We start from the raw sequence: 19547 nt of genomic DNA, 5'->3' as shown, positions 1-19547 counted from the left end.
TCTCTCCTCTCTCCCCTCTCTCCCCTCTCTCCCCTCTCTCCCCTCTCTCCTTTCCTACCTCTCCTTTCCCCATCCACATCCACATCCACACCCTCAACATTCCATTCCAAAAACTACCTAGCTAATAAGTCTCACTTAATATCAATCTCTATCTCTCTTCTTTTCTCTCCTCTCTCCTCTCTCCTCTCCTTCAATTTCACATTCACTTCACAACATCACTTCACAACATCACATCACATCAAAAACCACCCCCCAAAACACAATTCAGAATATTAAAAGAGTATAATTTCCTTATCCATCCATCCCTAAATAATCAAGATAGAATGTGCTATCCACAAAGAAACCCTATCGCTTATATATATAGATAGGTAATAGATATATCCCATATCCATCCATTCATCCACCAGAAGAAAAAAAGAAGAAGAAAACTCTTCAACGCCCTACTCCTATCATTCCCCGACTAGCTATTCGTCAAAGGGGTCAAAGCCGATCGATCTATTTTTATATCCCAATACATATCGCATGCGGTTTATTCGCCAAAAAAAAACAAAATGGTTTATCTTCAACTCATCAATCAATCAATCGAAATTCCTCCTTTCTTTCTTCCATCCACCCACACAAACAAACTGATGGCATAAATTTATACCCTCGTCGCATTAGCTTCCCTAGGCGGTACTTCCCCTCTGAGATTTACCCATCCTTTTTCTCCAATTCCAATAACTCCCTCTCTCAAAATCGTTAATTGTCTTACTCCACAGTATCCTCCCTTTCGGGCTACTCTCTCATAATCCACGTAACGACCCTCTCTCTCCCAGTAACCTTTTGGTTTTGCTAACGCATTATCACTTTGTGTAATCTGTCGTTTCGCATGCATGATTCTCGATGGTGGTGGAGACGTCTTGGCACGGGGTTTAAGACCTCCAACTATTGCAGAGAAGTACGATGATGAAGATGATGCTGGAATAGAATCAAACCCTTGCCAGGTCGAATCCTCATCACCTACATCTCTCTTTCCGTGCTTCTTCTTTTCCATAGAATCAGAAGCGTTTCCATATTTTCCACCAAAATTCTTTTGTAAATCAATCATAGCTTGCTCCTGTTCAGGGGTGAACGAATTAGGAATCCACAATCGATCCTCCACAATGTCTCCCTCATTTTCCATCCTCCTATCATTGTATCGAGGAAGATGGGCAAAATGGTTGATGATCGCTTGCCATGGTGTAAATAATCTCTCAAATCTCTTCGCATACTTAATGTAGTGGAATGATTTCGCATCATATGTCACCCTTACAAAAGGATTCATGAAAATTCCTTCGCCCCACGCTTCATTGGTATTGGTAGTGTAATCTGAGAAATCGGGTGTCGCGAGGATATCAGCGTGAATGAGACAACACTCGGACGAATCCCAGAAAGATTCTGGTTCGGATCGAAATTTGAGTGGAAGTTCTGCGAGCGAGGAAGAACGCTCGTAGACATGATCCGAGTTTTGGGCTTCTCTCTCTTTCGAACTCGAAGTCGTCGACTTGGCGATTTCCTTTTGGAAAAATCTCCCATCGAACGCCACAATACCCCCCCAACAACTCTTAACCCTGACCGCATCCTTTCCAGCCAAAACATCCTTTCGACTCGTGCTATCTCCTCTTCCTCCAAACCACGGAAAGATTGGTACGCCGATACTATAGCCCTCCGTATCCCTTGTAGCATAGGTATCATAGTATTTCCAGCTCGTAATAAAATCCGCACCACAAACGGCCTTGTACTCGGCCTTTCCCTCTTCATTGACATTCGTCCCCCACAATAATCTCATGGCACCCTCCACGTCAAAGATAACATCATTCAAGAAGAGCACTCTCTCATACTTCTCCGTCACCTCTCCCGATGTCATGGGGTCCAAAGCCTTGTTCCTCACATCCGCCAAATATTCAATTCTCTTCACTCTCGTCACGCCACTCGGCAAAGTAATGCGATGTAACGTGGAAAGATCAATAACATCATCTGACTCTGCCACAATTCTCTTCTGCACGCCGGGTAATCTCGCGCTCAATCTCATCAACGAATCTTTAGGACCTCCATAAACACTCACGTAAACCCTCTCCTTTCCAATCGCATCCACCAGCGCGACCAAATTATCACCCCACAGCCCATCTATCATTTTCGGGTCCACAATATTCGCTGCGATGAAGACCTTTTCGTCGCTAGGGATTGAGAATTTGGGAGGATTGGTGTAGCTGGCGTTGAAGACCACCTGCCAGCATATAAATAGGATGAAGAAGAGGAAGATGTATGTTGGTTTGCAGATTCTCCGACAGGCTCGAAGGAGTTTGGATGCGATGCGCCGCGAGGAAACAGATGTATCTTTGTATTCGTAGGTATAGTCGTTGGCATCGAGGGAATTGCGAGGGAGAGGAGCGTATCGAGGGGATGATGATCGCGACATCTTGTAGAGTTGGTTTTTGATTCCCATGATGAGATTTGCTTTTTCCGAGTCCTAATACAAGTTGTCCTTCATCTGACAAGCGTGGGTATTATTAAATTCGGATCCGTGTTGGTGGTATGGGTGTGTTTGCTCTTTGTGTAATTGATTGAAGTTCTTTTCCTTCGTCGTCGTCGTCGTCGTCGTCGCACTCCCACTCCCAACAAATATATTTATGATGATATGAGAAAGGGCGGAAGAACTGCCATGTGATGCCGGAAAGTCTTGGTCGACGTAGAAATAGAAGTAGAGGTAGAAGGAGAAGAAGAAGAAGAAGAAGAAGAAGAAGAAGAAGAAGAAGAAGAAGAAGAAGGAGAAGAAAGATGGTAAGGATTGAATAGAAGAGAAGAGAAAAGAAAGTAATATGTGACAATGCAACGGTGAAGTGAATCAATTGATTGACACGGTAGGTATTCACAATTAAAAATGCATAAACCCAAGGGGACAACAAATGGTGAAACTATGTGATGGATTGATTGTGTGTGTGTGTGTGAGTGTGAAGATGAGGGTGAGGGTGAGGATGAGGATGAGGTTGTGAGAGGATGAGCAGGTGTGAGGATGAGATGGAAATTGAGAATGAGATTAATAAAAATCATCTGTTATTATTACTATTATTGTTGTAATTGTGATTGTAATTGTAATTATAATTATAATTATAATTTTTAGTCTTCAGTGTTCAGTGTTCAGTCTTCACCTTCACCTTCACTTCCATCAGGGTCCTTGGTCCTGGTCCTGGTCTTGGTCCCAGTCAATCTCTCCTATCCCTTCTCCCATTCTCTCCCATTCTCCCCCCCCATCTGCATAGCCCCAGAATCTAAAGTCTCCACTAGCGGTCTCTAGCCTCTCTAGCCTCTCTAGCCTCTTGCAACTGACGCGGCCAATTGATGAGACAAGGCCCGAAACCCCGACAAAAGGGGAATTTGCCTGAGAATGATCATAAAATCATAAAATCATAAAATCATAAAATCATAAAATCATAAAATCATAAAATCATAAAATCATAAAATCATAAAATCATAAAATCATAAAATCATAAAATCATAAAATCATAAAATCATAAAATCATAAAATCATAAAATCATAAAATCATAAAATCATAAAATCATAAAATCATAAAATCATAAAATCATAAAATCATAAATCATAAACCTACCTACCTAGTACCTGCGTCTCACCTATCGTATGAATGATTATGAGCGACCTATAAAATATGATGAATGATTTACGAGTGACCTATAAAATATGATGAATGATTTACGAGTGACCTATAATATATTATGAATGATTTACGAGTGACCACCAAAAACACCACCTCGGTAATTACCACCCAATCATTTCCGCACATTTTCTTCTCCCTTCCCTCTCAACCAATCACAAACAACCATCCCAAATACTTCCTCTTGTCATTTGTCATGTGGATGCGATGCGAAGCGATGCGATGTAGGTAGTACAGTACGTACACAGAAGGAGGCACAGTCCATACAAACGGTGCACACATACTGCGCACACATAACGTTATATAATGTAAGCACATGATTCAATAATCATTGGGATATTCAAACCCAAAACCCAAAATCCAAAACCCGAACCAACCAATCACAATCCTCCAAAAACACCCCCAACACCCATCCAAGCAAGTAAACACGTACCTGACTAATAATAATAATAAACCTACTCCATCCATCCAATCCATCCATCTACTCATCATAAATTCACCTCCAATGAATAAAATAAAATAAAATAAAATAAAAAAATAAAATAAAATCAATCCCCTGCCACCCAATCCCAATCATCAGTATCACCCACCCACCAGCCAAAAAAAAAAAGAAGAAAAAAAAAAACCTTATCAACAAAAACTCATTTCAATCAAATTCCAACTTTGATTTTGACTTTTCCTTTTCCTTCGCACGCATAACTATACGCATACGCATACGCATACGCATATATATAGATACATTACATAGATAGATAGACAGATCAGTATAAAAATAACTTACAGTTGAACTCCCATCATTTTCTCTCTCGCATCTCGCATCTCGCATTCGCATTCGCATTCGCATTCGCACTTATTCTTATTCTGATTCTTATTCTCATCATCTTGTATATAAGACAGACAGACAGACAGACCGACCGACCGACAAACCGACAGACAGACCTATATGAATCCCACTTTTATTATTATGACACTATGATTTATTTATTGATTTTCTTTCTCGCATTTGCGTATTTGCCCATTGGTATCTCTCAACTGGACAGACAAGATTATTTATTAGAGGTGTATTATTTGTAGGGCTGTTTTTATATTTTCGTTTAGAAATACATACATATAGAGATATACACAAACACATACACACAGATATACACATACACAAACACATACACAAACACATACACATACACATACACATACACATACACATACACATACACATACTAATACTAATACTAATACTCACCTCCCCCAGCCCTCCATACAATACAATACAATACAATACAATACAATAACCTCTCAAAAGAGCTATATGATTACTATACATACAATATCAAACCATATCAAACCATACCAAAAGATACCATATGATTACTATACAAACCTATATGTACCATCCCATCCCATCCAATTCCATTCCATTCCTCCCCTTCTACTTCTACTTCTACTTCTACCACTACCACTACCACTACCACTACCACTACCACTACCACTACCACTACCACTACCACTACCTCATCCCCCCCCTCTCTCTCCCTCTCCCTCCCTTCACCATCCCCCCCATCCCATCCTATCCCCAAAAGAAAAAAATCCCGCATATCCCACACCAACACCCACACCTCCCCCCCCCCCCCCCAACCTAACCCAAACCTCGAAAACCCCCCTCCCAATACGATAAATACGATCTCATCTCATCCACCCTATCTCATCCACCCTATCCCATCTCATCCCATCCCATCCCATCCCAAAAACCACACCTCCAAAACCCACCACCCTCCAAAACCCTCCCAAATCCCCCCCCCCCCCATAAATTCCCCATCGAGACACAAACCGCGTACCGACCTAGTCCCAAAAGAGACCACCCTAACAAATCCCCTACCTACCGAGCCGCTCTCCTAGCCTCCTAGCCTCCTACCAACATCACAAGAGAGAGAGAGACCCATTCAAATGTCCCACCGTGGGATCCATAATCCCACAATTCCACAATTCCTTCCCGAACGTGTGCCTGCATTCCACTTCTCGAAAATTCGCGCACAGGAGGTAGGTGATAGGTATGCGTGCCCTGAGTGAGATAGATGCTCCATCAAGCAAACAATCTTTGTTATGAGTACTTATTAGGCACCAGGCATATCCCTACCCATCTACCGGCACATACACATACATCGTACAACACACAAACTGGCAGCAATTTAAATTCTACATCCATCCTAGCACAAAAATCAATCTGCCCACTCACACTTATACATTTACATTTACACTCATACTTATATGCTCACACTCACACGCACACAAACTTAAATCATATATCATATATCATTTCATATTTCATATTTCATAATTCGTTTTCGTTTTCATTTGGATTCTAGACTACTCAAATACCATTAGTACCAAAGCGTCAAGAACGTTAGGATACTATAATTACAATGCAATGCAATGTAATCTTGTAAACAACCTCCTCGAAAAAGACAACTCCCTTCACCAACCATCAATAAAGGAATGAATCAATGAATCAATGATTGATTGCGTCGTTAAACCCCTTTTCATGCATCATTCATCATCCTTCCAACCCTTGTATTACCTCCTCCCCCCTCTCTCCTCCCCTTCGATCAAAAATGGGCAATTCGCGAAATAAACATAATCCGTTCCGTTGCAAGCAAGCAATTGTGTTCAGGAGCTAAGACCAAAACCAAAATTGGCCAGGCCAGATAAGTACAGGATGGGTGCAGTAGCGACGATAAGGAGTGCAGGAACGGCTATAAGCCTAATTTTCATGTTAAGGGTACCGATCAGCTTGATGCGAGTCCAAAGGTATAATAAAAGACTCGAGGGTATCATGTAAGAAAATAAGGAAAGATCAAGTCCAAAAGGAAGATTTCCTTACGTGTGACGTCCGCCACCACATAACTTCCTAATCAGTCCTCCAATCCAATCCACAAATACTACCTGGAAAAATGCTCGGAGAAAGTTGCGGGATTTGGCGTCATTTCCGCCAGAACGCATGGAAGACGGGGTAATCGATCGGTCGGGTGCACTAGATGATGGTTGTTTACGAGCTCTCAATTGGGAGTCATTAGCCTCTTCCGCGAATGATGTGGTCTTAGCAGCATCCTGCTCAGAGGGAGATGGGTCGACCTTTACATTCACACTCGCAGCTGGAGTTGCTGGTTGGACTGTGATGCTTGGGCTATCCTGACCTGGAACTGGAGAGCTGGTTGTAGAGCCTTCCGCACGATCAAGCGATTTATCTTCCACGAAAGGAGTTAAAGGCAAATCTGGAAGAACCGGTCGAAGTTTACCTGAAGCCTCGGTGAATTTTGTAGCTGATAATTGAGGCGATGGGCTTTTGGAAATCTCGGTAGCTGCAGGTTCAGACAATTCTGCTACATCTGTCTTTAAAGTCTCGGCATCAGTCGTTTCAATTGGTTGTTCACCGGATTCTTCATTCGCTTCATCCGGACCATTCCCATCAGCTTGGGACTTCTCCATACTAGGTGGTAAAGCAGTCAATTTGGATTCCGATTCACCTTCTGCATTTTCTTCCACAATTGGAAGCAACGACGGAGAGCTTTCATGTGCAAGCGATTGTGGCGAGGGCGTTGTTAAACTGGCAGTTGCATGATGATTGCCATTCGTAGTAACAGGGGAAAGCGGGTTTCTTTCGGCCTCTGCCGGATCCTCGGTCAAATGATTTTCAAGTCTTCTGACATGCTCCAATATCTGATTAAAATTGTTAGGAAATGGCTCGAGGCCAGGATCATTCGGATCAAATTCTCGAAACATTGGCTCTGAAGCTGGTAGTTGAGTCTGAGCGCTCTCGTATTTCAAACGCTCTTCAGCGGTAGGGGGTCCATTGCACTCATGGGCAAAAAGTGGTGCCCGTTCCTCAGATGGCGTTTCCGTGTCCAAATCCCGCTCCAAATCGTCAACGCCACGCGAGACGAAGTCCTGCTGGGTTGGTAGCTCGATTGAAGTTGGCTGTGAGGGAGGTCAATAATCTGCATACGCGTATAAAAGCATTATGGGCGGCTTACCTTGGAATCTTCATCAATCTGAGCTGCCGAATCGGCAACCTCGGCAGCAGTTGCTGCAACCTCTGGAATTGGTGTATGTGAGAGTCGTCTATACCCAATCTTGCCAGCCTCCGTATCTGACATAGGAGGTGTTGGTGGTGTTTCATCAAGTAATTCAGCAGAGTCTGCAACCTCAGCAGCAACATTGGCTAAGTCTGGAGTGGTTGCTTGCTGTCTGATGGTGATGTGATCAGGTGAAGCATCCTGGGCATGTAAACTATGTGCGTCCTTTTGCGCATATGTTGCGTTACTCCCGAAATCATCGCCAAGACGTGGCTCGGAATCAACCTTTTCGACACTTACAATCGGGGCCGATGCAACTTCGATTGGGATGCTTGGATGGCTATCGTCCTCTGTAAGACTTTCCGTGCCATCGACAGGTTTATCGGTTTCACCTTGCTGAACAACTTCCTGGTCAGGGCTTTCTTTGCTGTTAGAGTCAATCTCATCATTTGGCTTTTGTGCTTCAATTGTCCCGTCGACTGATGTTTCAACAGCAGATTTTTCTTCTACCTCGGTTGCTTTGGAGTTGTCGTCTTCCTGAACCGCATTTTCCTCGCTAGGGGTGGTCGATTCGATTTCAGTCGGTTTCTCATTTACAATTGGTTCAGACACTGGCTGTTCTTCTTTAGGTGTAGTGTCAGTTTCCTGTGCAATCACTTGATCCGTAGTACCAGAATCTTCTGAAACACTTTCGACACTTTCCTTGGGAGGTACAACATTGGAAGCATTAATCTCAGAGCTCTCTAACTTTTCGTCCTTGAGCTCGTCCTTGGGCTCTTCAGCTACCTCCCCAGTGGTTTCATCGGCGATGACTGGAATCGAAATGAGGGGCTCAGAATGTGATTTGCTTGTGTCTGCCTCTTCCGTAAGTTTTTCCTCAAGATTGGCGTCACCAACTGCCAAATCAGTTTCTTCTTTTGGTTCACTCTTGCTAGCATCTTGTTCTGGCTCCAATGTTGATTCTTCGATGTGAGCAACAACTGGTTCTTCCTTGGTATTATCCACGTCTTCGCTAGTAACAGGCGCTTGTATGGACGCTGGCTCTTCGGCGTGAGTAGTCTCTTCTTTTTTCTCACTCTCACTAGGATTGGATTCTTCGATTGTGGAATGGGCAGGCTTTTGTTGTTCTGTGAATTCGCCATCCTTTGTACCGGTCTCGGCATGTAGTACCTCATCATCTTGACTTATGATTTCCTTAGATTCTGGCACATTCGATTCACCAGCAGGGGAGTCCTCGGAGGTCTCACTAGCCTCTTGGGCGATTGAAGTTGGATGCAAGTCAGGAGTTTCTGTTGTTGTCTTCAACTCGTTGGCAGTCTCTTGTTGAGCATGTGACTCCGAATTTAAAGGCTCTTTAATTTCAGTATCTAAAACTTCAAGTTCGTCTACTGGTACACTTGACGTGTCTGGCAGATCTGCAGTTGCTGTCTTTATTTCCTCGGTTACTGATTGAGCATGTGATTCCAGATGTTCTGGTTCATCAAATCCGGTAGTTGAAACTTCGAGCTCTTCAGCCGGCACGCTAGCCAAACCAAGCTCTGGAGCTTCTTTTCCAGACTCAACTGCATGGCCAGCTTCGGCAACAGGTAGTGATTTTTCATGCGTCTCTTCGGGCTTCTTTGATTCAGTTTCAACGCCATGATCCGACGGAGAATCCTTTACTGACGTGACTGTCTCGACATCCGGGTTATCAGAAACTTTGTCTTTGGACTCAGTGTGCTGAGTTGGCTCGATTATGGTATCCATTGTTGACGCCTTGATGTCAGTTTCGGGTATTGTGCGAGGAGTTGAGTTCTCTTCGTCGGAAGAGGATTTGTTGTGTGAAGATGGTTTGGTCGGAACAGAAAGAAGGTTGTTTCGATTTCCAATATCATCGACAACTGTGAAATTGAATGTTAATTAACTGCCCGAAAATTTAAATTTGTTTATCATGCATCGAAAAGTGGATTAATGTATGAAAATCTCGCTTCATATGTGGCAACCAAATTTTGCAATGTACGAAGCCGTAGACGTTCTGGAGTCGTGAGGGTAAAGAAAAAGATGAGGGTAATCCACATACCAATTGGAGCATCTTCATCCGACATCCACCAATCCCCATTACCAATCCTGAATTTGTATTGATATTCTTTCCCCTCTTCCACTTCGACGGCTTTCGAGAATACGTAATGATCATTTGAAACATTTTTATATTCCATCTCCCGAGGTTGCCATCCTGATTCAGGAAAGGAGCCGGCAAGATATATTGGTGGGGCGGTTCCTGGTTTGGAATATGTAATGACAACTGACGTCTTTGTGTCTGCCATGTTGACCTAGTATTCTGCGAGTTGTCATTACCAGTGTTCAACGTATAATTAGGATCAAGAAAAGAAAGGTATCACTGCTTCGTGATATGTAAGAAGTGTCGGTTCATAGGCAGCGGAGAAATTGACGGGAAGAATGAGAACAGTAGGTGAATGAAATGACGACAGGGTTTTTTTGCTGGAGGTTTCCGGAACAAGCAGAGAATGATACGGCAGCGTGAATGCAGCGTGAATGCAAAATAATTCACCGAGAGAAGGAGAAGCAGTGACGACATGGGAAGTGGTTTGTAGAGAATGGGAAGGAAACGGAGGAAACGGAAGGAAAGAATGAAAGGAAGGGAAAGGACAGGACAGGACAGGACATGAGCGAAGAGAAAGAAGGAGGGAAAGAGGGGAGGAGGGGAGGAAAGAAAGAAAGAGCGCTCATTCGTACCTGTTTCGAGATAATTAAATAAAACTGATGCTATCCAACTTTTCCTCGACAAGATTATTCACCAAAGAATGCCTTGCGGTGGAAATGGCTTTTGGTCGTGCCTAGGTAGTAATGTAGAGAGCCCAGTTGATTTTATACCTCACAACGATGCATGAATTGAGGGTGATGTATATCCAAAAGACGACGTCGAAAAAGAGAGTATCCGGAGGTTGTTGTCGTTCAGATAAGGCTGATAACGACAAGGCTTATCGGCTCCAGAGACTGATAGGATGAACCAGATATCAAATGGGGGCGTAGTAATGTTTCTCTTCTGTGAAGAGGTTTGAAGAGATCGAGATGAGGGACGAGGGACGAGGGACGAGGGATGGAGCACGAAGTACAAAGAACACTCGATCAGATCAGATCAGATCAGTTGTTGGTTGTGAGGGTTTACGACTAATATCAGGATTTATTGGATTGGCAAAGCAACACCACTTTTTAGATTCTATGCAGGCTTACGAAGGACTCCGTACTCGTCCTAGTCCTTCTAGATAAACTTCCACCCTCTTCGTTCTTTGGGTACAGCAGCATTTGGGGAGGGGAAGACCTGCGTCACATAAGAAATTCATCCTTGACATATGCACATCTGGACGAATGAGAGGCGTGATATCCACCTTCTATCTGTGCGACATTGCTGGCAGCCACATCACAGCTCACGCCACGGATGATTGTTGGGCTTCTCCGCCGAGAGAAATTTTCACTGAGGGCGAGGACGTGAACATGACATGGGCATGATAGGTGAATCTGGAGGGTTGAGAAAGTATATTATACGATTACTACTCTGTGCAGTTCCTGACCTCTGGAGGAGTCAAAAGAAACACGTGAGTGGAGTGAAGGGAGAGAAGCATGAGTAAGCGGTGGGTGAGCGAAGTGAAGTGAAGTATGAAATGACAAAAGACTGGTGGGGTGAACATTCATTCATTCATTCATTCCCTTCCGCACAAGTAGATCTGGAGTGTTCCTTCGTATGCTCCTTCGTATGATAGGCCTAGCCTCCATTAGCTCAATTCAAAAGTGGGGAAACCTATCAAAGCAAGGATGGAGCTGTGAAAAAAGCTGCACATGCTGACTAATGGTTGGTTCGTTTAACAGAGCCAACGGGAGTGGCCACCGCAGCACTACAGTACGATCATGGCAGGCATGTGATACCTCAGCCTTATCATGCAAGGCTGGAGTCCTAGCGCGAACAAGCAAAAAAAAGGGAACCAAAACACACTCACTCTTTTCAATGTTCAATGTTCGATATCCAATAACAATATCAAATCCAACAACCATTGCTTGGGATTGAATGTTGAATGATGATGTTGGCCAGCTATCAATCTATCATGAGTAGTATTTCAATCTAAATTGTTCTCGTTGTGAAATGTCCAAATACCTACATGTTTCAATATACGATTCGATTTCCAGTGCTTTGGTGTACCGCTTTTTTTCCATCACACTGAGGCTGAACCTCGACAATCTTAATTCACTACCTACTGAAGACTTCGAGGACCTCGAGGACTTCGAGGACCTCAACCTTACTCCTGTATTAACCTCAACCGTTCCACAATCTATTGATAAATATCAACTGTATTATAAACACAAATTCCATACCAGTATCTCCGTGTCGACATTGAGATATAATCGCTGTGCAATCTTGTTTGATCTCCCGCAGAACTTCTTCTCGAGCATCCCTTGATCCCAGGTCGTGGTCTCCCCATTCGATCTAATCATGTCTCTGCCACCATCAATTATTCATATCAAGAGGAAGGCCACAGATCTACCTCAAGACTTTCTTCGTAAGCTAGATTGACACTCTCTGCGCTGCTAATAGTTACTAACTCGAGTCTGGATAGGTGTTGACGATGCCGTCACAAAACGACAACGTCGGACCACCGATTTTGTTTATTCTAGACAACAAACCCCACAAGTCGATACTACCCCCTCTACTCCTCAATCAGCTCCACTGGGACGACGCATCAAACCTTTACACCGTTCCACAAGCTCTCGGTCTTTAACTGTCAAAAAACAAGGGAAAAGCGAGGGAACTGTTCAGTCAATAAACGAAGTCAGTAAAGAGGATCAAGATGTCAATGCCCAACCTCCGACTACCAATATTCTTACGACACAAGATGATGAAGTAAATCATACTTCAGGCAGCATACAACCTTCAAGTAGTGAGAGCCCGTTAAGTAGTGGAAGCACAAAGAAAGCAGTTCAACAGAGACGATTCCATCTTTCGAGAAGTGCAACACCCTCCATTTCTCCAGGCCCAAGTACTGGAGTACGAAAGCGCAATGCCACAGTCTTCATTGAGCGCCGTGTGCGACAGAAGACCCAGGAAGAGAAGTGGACATCTGTAGCTAACGCTGCTATAAAATCACAAAATGTTGCGACCCAGAAACAAGACCAAGAAGAAAAACCGCAGAAGAAGCCAGGCCGAGGATCGAGAGTGCAAGTAGCACCCCCAAAAGATGCCAAAGATAGCAAAGATGAGAAGGTTGAAAATGAAATACCTACACCTCAATCAAAGCCACCTTCTGCGTTGGTCAACCCTTGGGGTCTGGATACAGATGATTTGGCAGCACAGATGCAAGCTTACACACTACAAGAAATTGGTCGTAGTATTGCAGAATCTAAGGCCGCAGAACCTAAACCATCTGCACCAGTAGAATCATCTTATCGCAAATCAACATCTACTAGGTTCAAGCCCAAAGTACCAGCTTTGCGCTACAAAGAACGTCATCCAGAGGAAAATACCATGGAAGTTGATGAAGAGCAAATGTCTGGAGTTGAGACTGATGGGGATGTGGATACCGACTCAGAGTATATCATTGAGACATATATTCGTGTTCCTGCTGAAGATATCGATAATGAAGATAATAAGATCAATTTTGGTATTCTTGTACTCGATGCTCAATCAGATATTGATGAATTTTATCAAGATTGGGATACAGACGAAGAAGTAGAAGATGAGGCAGAAGAAGATGAAAATGGTTCGTTCCCCTTTTGACTTTTTTGGTGTTTCCAAAACAATCATGCTAATACGGTCTTAAAGATGAGAATCATTACACAGCTGATTATCCTGATGCGGAAGTCGACTCAGACGACGAGTATAACAGAAATGCTTATGCATATCGCACTGGTAACGCTTCAGATCTTGAGGAATTCGACGAGGATGATAGTGATGAAGATGAAATGGGGTTTAGTGATGATGAAACTGACAAGTTGAAATATCCATGGCAGAGAGTTGCAGCTCATGGACGGAGAAATCAACTTGCCAGTGGTGAGGAGGATGAGGATGAGGATATGGAATAGGGGGGTGGGAAACGGTTGGTTGACAATATGGAGTGGAAGGGAATTAGGATGGCTAGTTGAGAGGAAGGGAGGTGGATGCTGAAGGGCTACTTGTAGTAATGGGAGAAATTTGATGGCAATATGAACTGGAAATGGTATCCAGAATTTCTGGTGAATTTTGGGGTTTACATCGATTATGCATAAAAACGAACTGTTGACAGCCATGGAACAAAGCTTAGTAAAACGATACCATATGGCAAAGAAAACAATACATAATCCTTCGAGGAATCACACCTAGGAGAGAGGGGATATCAAATCAATGAAAAGTGTCCAATAGTACAGACTGCAGTCCAACAATTTCAGACTTAGAAAATTTTCACCCCTTTTAGATATGAAAATCATTGTAGGTTTGGTTTTGAAGGACTTTGAAATGATGGATTTGTGGAATTGATAATATAATGCTCGGTGGGTTGGTTGGATTTGGAATGGATGTTAGATTCTGGATTTTGAATTTGGTGGATTTGGTGGAAATATTGGAAATGTATGATGGTTTATATTGGAGGGGGGGAGAGGTTTCTTGGGGTGGGGTGGGATGGATGGATGGGATGGATGGGTACAGTGGTGAGGTGAGGTGGGGTGGGTGGCAGATGATTATTTGGATGGGAATGGGGACGTGAATGTGAATAGGATTAGAGAATGAAAGATTAATGGGAATAGAGATTCAGGTTTGACGAGAATTAATATTAAAGGGAGAGGAAGAAGGAGAAGGAGAAGAAGAAGGATAATTACGCGAGGTGTTGGGGCTAAATGATGAGTTATATCCAGGGTGGGTATATGGTGTTTAAATTTGGAAAGTTGGATTTCTTTTGATGCTTGAGGTTTGAAGTTTGAAGAGGATGTTTTGGGAAGGGAGGGGGTGGGGGTGTATGTGTTGAGGATGAGGGGAGAGGGGATGGGAATGAGGATGAGAGAATGTGAATGAGATGGGTTTGAAGGCTCGTAGGTTTGGGGACTAGGAAGAAAGAGAAGAGAGATGAAGGATGAATTGGGTGATGGACTATTTTGTAAAGAGAGGGGAAAGAGGAGAGGGAAGAAAGAGAATGGAAAAGAAAAGAAAGGAAAGGAATGAGAAGATATAGAAAATTAAAATAAAGAGTTTGGTTTGTTTATAAAGTTAACTTTATATATGTGCATATTAGTATGAGGATCCGGAATAGGGTGGTGATGGTGATAGTGATGTTAATCGTAATGAGATCTTTAGGAAGGAGGGAATAGATGAGTATTTGATTCTTGTGGTGTTTGGATAGAGCAGAATAGAGGAGAGTAGAATACATTGAAGTTTTATTTTATGATTTGTTATAACGCGTAATGAAATTTCATTCTAAAACAGAGAATATAGAATAGAAGAGAGGGTTCAGAGGAGAGCAAAAATGAGGTTTGGGAATGAGAACTTGGACATTGAGAATGAGAATGAGAGAGCGTGTGTATGTGCATATCTAGAGTGTTTTCAACCTACCTGGAAAAGAAGATAGATCTCTTTCTGTCTAGCTATCCAGGATGTATATAGAAACTCGGATTCTCAATAGATGAATTAGTCAGTGACTAACCCATCAATCAATCAATCAATTAAGCGAGAGTGTTCGATTTAATCATGATTTGATTTATTGAGTGGTGTGATGATTGGATGATAGGTAACTGGTATTAAGATTCTTCAAGATTTGATTGATTGTTAAGTTATGAGTTTTGATTTTTGTGTGTGTATCTGGATATAATACACTTGTTTACATGTATATGCGAAGTAAATCCAATCAAAATCGAGATTAACCCCGCCCCCCCTTCCTCTCGCTAATTTGTATCCTGCGGCTTGCGACTCACCCCTATATATTAGCTCGCTAGCTAGATACATAGATAGCTTTTTGGTATATAATACGATATGATACAATTACCTCCTCAACTGTAATCAAAAATATCAACAAAAATTCAAGAACGACGAGGTTTTTGCATCTTGGATCTTGTGGTTTTGTTTGGGAAATCGATTGGGGTATGGAGTTCACTCCAAGAAATGAAATCAAGTTAAAAAAAAAAAAAAGATATCAATAGTAAATTACTATAATCAAAACATCTTTACCGTCTAGGTTCCACTGGAAAATTATCGTAGCGAGGGTTTAATGTGATAAAACAAATATAATACAGGAATCTCCAGTATCAAACCTCACAATTCTACACCCCCCCCATCCTCCTTCTCCCATCTATAAATCCTAATCCACCAATCCCCCAATCCTATTTCCACTCAACATTATCATTCCAATTCCAAGATTTTGTAATAGAATAGTTAAAGCGCTGCAGGGTATTGACTATTGAGGAGATTAAAAGAAAGAGGGAGTGGGGGATGGGATTAGTTTTATATTGATATTATAAATCATTTCTGCATTTCTGCTTCTACTTCTGCTTCTAAGCTGGTGGTGGATTTGGATTATACGTGCCATTGTAATCGTAATCGTAATCGTAATTGTAATTGTATATTCTCAATGACTGATTGATGTGGATTGGGTTTATAGATTGACTAGATGGGAATGGTGTAGATGTGGTATGGATGTGATGTTTGGATGTATAGGAATAGGAATCTCCAATAGGCCATGGCAGATTTGAAGGATTCGAGATGCAATCTTACAAGTGATGAGATTCTTGGGTGCGGGTTCGTGGGGTTCTGTTTTGGTTGTTCGATGTTCTGGTATGGTGGTCTTATGTTCTCGTGTATCTAGTACTCATATTTGGATTTTATTTTCTTGCCTTGGATGTTTATTATTTTCTATTTATCTTGATCTTGACCTCTATCTTTATGTGTACGCCTACTCACCTCACTGCGTAGAGATATCTTTTATTGATTTTTTTCCCTTATTGTTCTTTGTACTGTTCATTTCTCCTTCTACGCCGTAATCACTTCTATCATACTCGTCCTTCATCACTTCGCGCTTACTCGATCTCTCTCGATCTCAAGATCCTTTCATACCTGATTCTTCTCTTTTACCTTAATCAATATTTCCCTCCGTCTTCACTTCTTCCTCCTCATTCTCCTTCACCATTCTTCCCTTCCCTTCATTCCCTATTCTCTCCCCTTCAAATACCCAATACCCCAATCCCCAAATCCCCACAACCAAATCAATTGCCCATCCACCAAGTTTCCGAATTTCCAAATTCAGCATCCAAAACATACAGCTCTACACCTCAAAGTAACCGCTCCCAACCTCCTCAAGCTACTCTACAAGAATCCAATCTTGCAAGACCGCATGTGCATGTGCATCTGGACTTCCAAAAAGCAATTCTACCTATGCCTTCCAACAATATGCAATACGGACTTATCATTTGAGTGAAACGATTCATACTTGCGCAAGGGATTGAAATGCAAAGATATGTCTCCTTCTCGTTACATCGACATTGATTAAATCTTGTTCTCTTCTCGCTTACAAAGCTTATGCTTTACTCAAAGGTGGCTGAGGTATACCATATCTTACATCTTACATCTTATATCCTACTCATTGGCAATTCTCACCATGATGTGGTATTTATGTGTACCTGGTTAGTAGTTTCAATACATGATGATACCATGGATATTTTACTTCGATGTATAACTAACAGCAGCCAGAAAACCTATGCAATAGCCTGGGAGATAATAGATCTTGCGTGGAGGTTTGAGGTATGAAGTAGGATGATGGGTCAGCTGGATATTTGGTTTTACTTTAAGAATGAAACCTTGTTAAGATTTCTTTATGGAATGTGATATTTTGAGGCCAGAAGTTGGAGTGCAAGGGATTTAAAGGGAACAGGGGAGATCAATAATTAAGCAATTAAGCGGAAGAGAAGGGATGAAAAAGGAGTAAAGCGAAAGAAGATTTAATAGAGTCAGGGTAAGTTAATTTGAGGGGTGGGGAGGAGGGGAGGAGGGGAGGAGATGGGTGGATAATAGGAAGAGTTTAAAGAATGAAGGTGAAATGCTCAATGCAAGTGAACAAGAACAACAAGAATAACAAGAACCAAACCAATATTTTCCAATCAGTATTGATGGTGGATGTATCATTCTGACTCTTATGAGATATCCTTTATCATGAACTATACCATTGAAACTTGATAAATTGCCCACCCCTCCAACGAATGAAATACTCAAGACTGGTAGCAATATATAATTGAAGACTTTAGGGATGAACAGGAGTGAATATTTTGTAGTAAATAAGTAGGATTGGTTGTAAAAAACCACTAGGTATCAAACCACCCTCCCAATACATCAAGTCATGATTTTCATATGATGTTTTTTATAGATATGTCTTGAACACCATCTCGTTTCTGCTATTTTTTCGTATTCCATGCATCCACAAACGCAATTTTATCCTTCACAGTCAATCCAACTCGTTTGACTCGTCCCAATCGTGCCAATGCTTCCCCAACTTTATCCAAGACACGTTGTTCTTCTGATGTTGTTTCTGCTGATTGATCGTTCTTAGATGTGAGAGTATCAGTGCTGCTTGTATACGCCGTATCTCCGTTGACACAATCAAATTGATTCTTCAAGTATTTGGTGGCATTTTCTGATTCGGACTTGGATGTATTGTATACGACCTCGGCGATTCGAACTTTAATGCAATGTGTAGGTTTTGAAAGAAGATTCCAGAAGAATGACCAGTATTTCCCTGGAACGGGTGTTGTAATATCTGAGGGCGAATAGCGGAGACTGATTGGGAAGATTTTGGTTCCTGAAGGAGCAGTCAAAAGACTTTGGCTCACAGGTAGGATTCCTTTTCCATTTGTGGTTGTACATTCCGGGAAAACTACAATCGCACGTCCAGGAAAGCGAGAAAGTAGAGCGGACAAATCGGTCATTTTTGAGCCCTTTGGTGGATATTCCTTAGGACTTTGGAGTGCCCGGAAGATTGCACCGAGGAGAGAAATTTGATGAACTTGGCGGGTATGTGGGTAGGATACTGTAAATATAGGATCGAAGATGGCAGCCAAATATAAAGAATCGATAGGTGATGTAAAGGAAGATGCGATAATATCCGAAGGTTCTGGTACTCGTCCTTCACGTTTCTTTGCCAAAGAACCTTTCTTTACTCCATCAATCTGCAGATCTATCCACCACACTCCTGGTATGCCAAGTATCATCCATAATATTGCTTTCTTGAGTAGTGAACCCAGGGGAAACCATTGTAGGAAGAGAAAATAAGTCGTGGATATTGTGAGGAAGATGGGTAATTTGAAGAGGAAGAGAAAAAGATGAACGGGGGCATAGATGCCGGCACTGGGAGTTTGAACGGGCAAGAACGGAGCGATGCCAGATCCTGAATGATGGGTTGAATTAGTTGGGACCTTTCTATTCCAGTAGATTCATGTGGATGTGAATGGTACGTACCTCTGTCGCGAAACTGTGAATATTTCTCCATGGTAGATAGATTTTATGTGTGCTAAACAGCCAGCTGGATGAAGGAAACTTATTCGGAATACTATAATATCATGGCTTTGTTGATATTCTCCCTGCGACAGACCGTATACTGTTCCGTATATGAAGAATGTTGTAGGATGTTTGAACCAGATAGCATCAAATACTTTCTTTGGTGGGCAAAAGTAGCATCTTTTTTCCCATCACGCATATGGAGTACTAGGTACATTCGAACACCAGCTAACAATAAGCTTATTTGACACGTGAAGATGACTGGATGACAGCTGGAGGTATGTGATGATGTAAGCTAGATTT

The 19547-nt window shown here is 42.2% G+C and overlaps 4 protein-coding genes across 5 annotated transcripts; 1 reads left to right on the top strand and 3 right to left on the bottom strand.

Annotated features, from left to right (window-relative positions):
* Positions 1-273: 273 nt before the first annotated feature.
* BCIN_16g01560 (hypothetical protein) lies at positions 274-3067 on the bottom strand. The gene has a single exon (XM_024697903.1). The coding sequence runs from the start codon at positions 2462-2464 to the stop codon at positions 641-643; it is 1824 nt and encodes a 607-aa protein (XP_024553720.1). The 5' UTR covers positions 2465-3067; the 3' UTR covers positions 274-640.
* Positions 3068-6022: 2955 nt separating this feature from the next.
* On the bottom strand, positions 6023-10884 carry BCIN_16g01550 (hypothetical protein). 2 transcript variants are annotated; one of them, XM_024697901.1, is made up of 5 exons: positions 10490-10884; positions 9816-10073; positions 7715-9636; positions 6565-7658; positions 6023-6444 (listed from the first exon to the last, which is right to left on the bottom strand). In XM_024697901.1, the coding sequence occupies exons 2-5, from the start codon at positions 10057-10059 to the stop codon at positions 6351-6353; spliced, it is 3354 nt and encodes a 1117-aa protein (XP_024553718.1). In that variant the 5' UTR covers positions 10060-10073; positions 10490-10884; the 3' UTR covers positions 6023-6350. The 2 variants fall into 2 exon arrangements, with proteins under 2 accessions (XP_024553718.1, XP_024553719.1); XM_024697902.1 differs by having other exon boundaries at positions 6023-7658.
* Positions 10885-11888: 1004 nt separating this feature from the next.
* Positions 11889-14157, top strand: BCIN_16g01540 (hypothetical protein). Its single transcript, XM_024697900.1, has 3 exons — positions 11889-12306; positions 12364-13503; positions 13566-14157. Exons 1-3 carry the CDS (start codon positions 12240-12242, stop codon positions 13823-13825), a joined length of 1467 nt encoding a protein of 488 aa, XP_024553717.1. The 5' UTR covers positions 11889-12239; the 3' UTR covers positions 13826-14157.
* A 3710-nt stretch (positions 14158-17867) lies between these two features.
* Positions 17868-19403, bottom strand: BCIN_16g01530 (hypothetical protein). The gene is made up of 2 exons (XM_024697899.1): positions 19206-19403; positions 17868-19134 (listed from the first exon to the last, which is right to left on the bottom strand). Exons 1-2 carry the CDS (start codon positions 19234-19236, stop codon positions 18146-18148), a joined length of 1020 nt encoding a protein of 339 aa, XP_024553716.1. The 5' UTR covers positions 19237-19403; the 3' UTR covers positions 17868-18145.
* Between the last annotated feature and the right edge of the window lie 144 nt (positions 19404-19547).

Source organism: Botrytis cinerea, chromosome 16, assembly GCF_000143535.2.
Source record: "Botrytis cinerea B05.10 chromosome 16, complete sequence".
Taxonomy (NCBI): Eukaryota; Fungi; Ascomycota; class Leotiomycetes; order Helotiales; family Sclerotiniaceae; genus Botrytis; species Botrytis cinerea.
Note: the sequence above shows the minus strand (reverse complement) of the source record. Positions and strands in the feature narration are given on the sequence as shown.

Bases quoted from the DNA above. Each gene is read 5' to 3' on its own strand.
- BCIN_16g01550 (XM_024697901.1), bottom strand. From the start codon at position 10,059: ATGGCAGACACAAAGACGTCAGTTGTCATTACATATTCCAAACCAGGA. The intron at 7,659-7,714 runs GTAAGCCGCCCA...CCTCCCTCACAG, and splicing joins AGATTGATGAAGATTCCAAG to CCAACTTCAATCGAGCTACC. The intron at 6,445-6,564 runs GTAAGGAAATCT...CATGAAAATTAG, and splicing joins TGTGGTGGCGGACGTCACAC to GCTTATAGCCGTTCCTGCAC.
- BCIN_16g01560 (XM_024697903.1), bottom strand. From the start codon at position 2,464: ATGGGAATCAAAAACCAACTCTACAAGATGTCGCGATCATCATCCCCT.
- BCIN_16g01540 (XM_024697900.1), top strand. From the start codon at position 12,240: ATGTCTCTGCCACCATCAATTATTCATATCAAGAGGAAGGCCACAGAT. The intron at 12,307-12,363 runs GTAAGCTAGATT...GAGTCTGGATAG, and splicing joins TCTACCTCAAGACTTTCTTC to GTGTTGACGATGCCGTCACA. The intron at 13,504-13,565 runs GTTCGTTCCCCT...ACGGTCTTAAAG, and splicing joins GGCAGAAGAAGATGAAAATG to ATGAGAATCATTACACAGCT.
- BCIN_16g01530 (XM_024697899.1), bottom strand. From the start codon at position 19,236: ATGGAGAAATATTCACAGTTTCGCGACAGAG. The intron at 19,135-19,205 runs GTACGTACCATT...CCCATCATTCAG, and splicing joins TTCACAGTTTCGCGACAGAG to GATCTGGCATCGCTCCGTTC.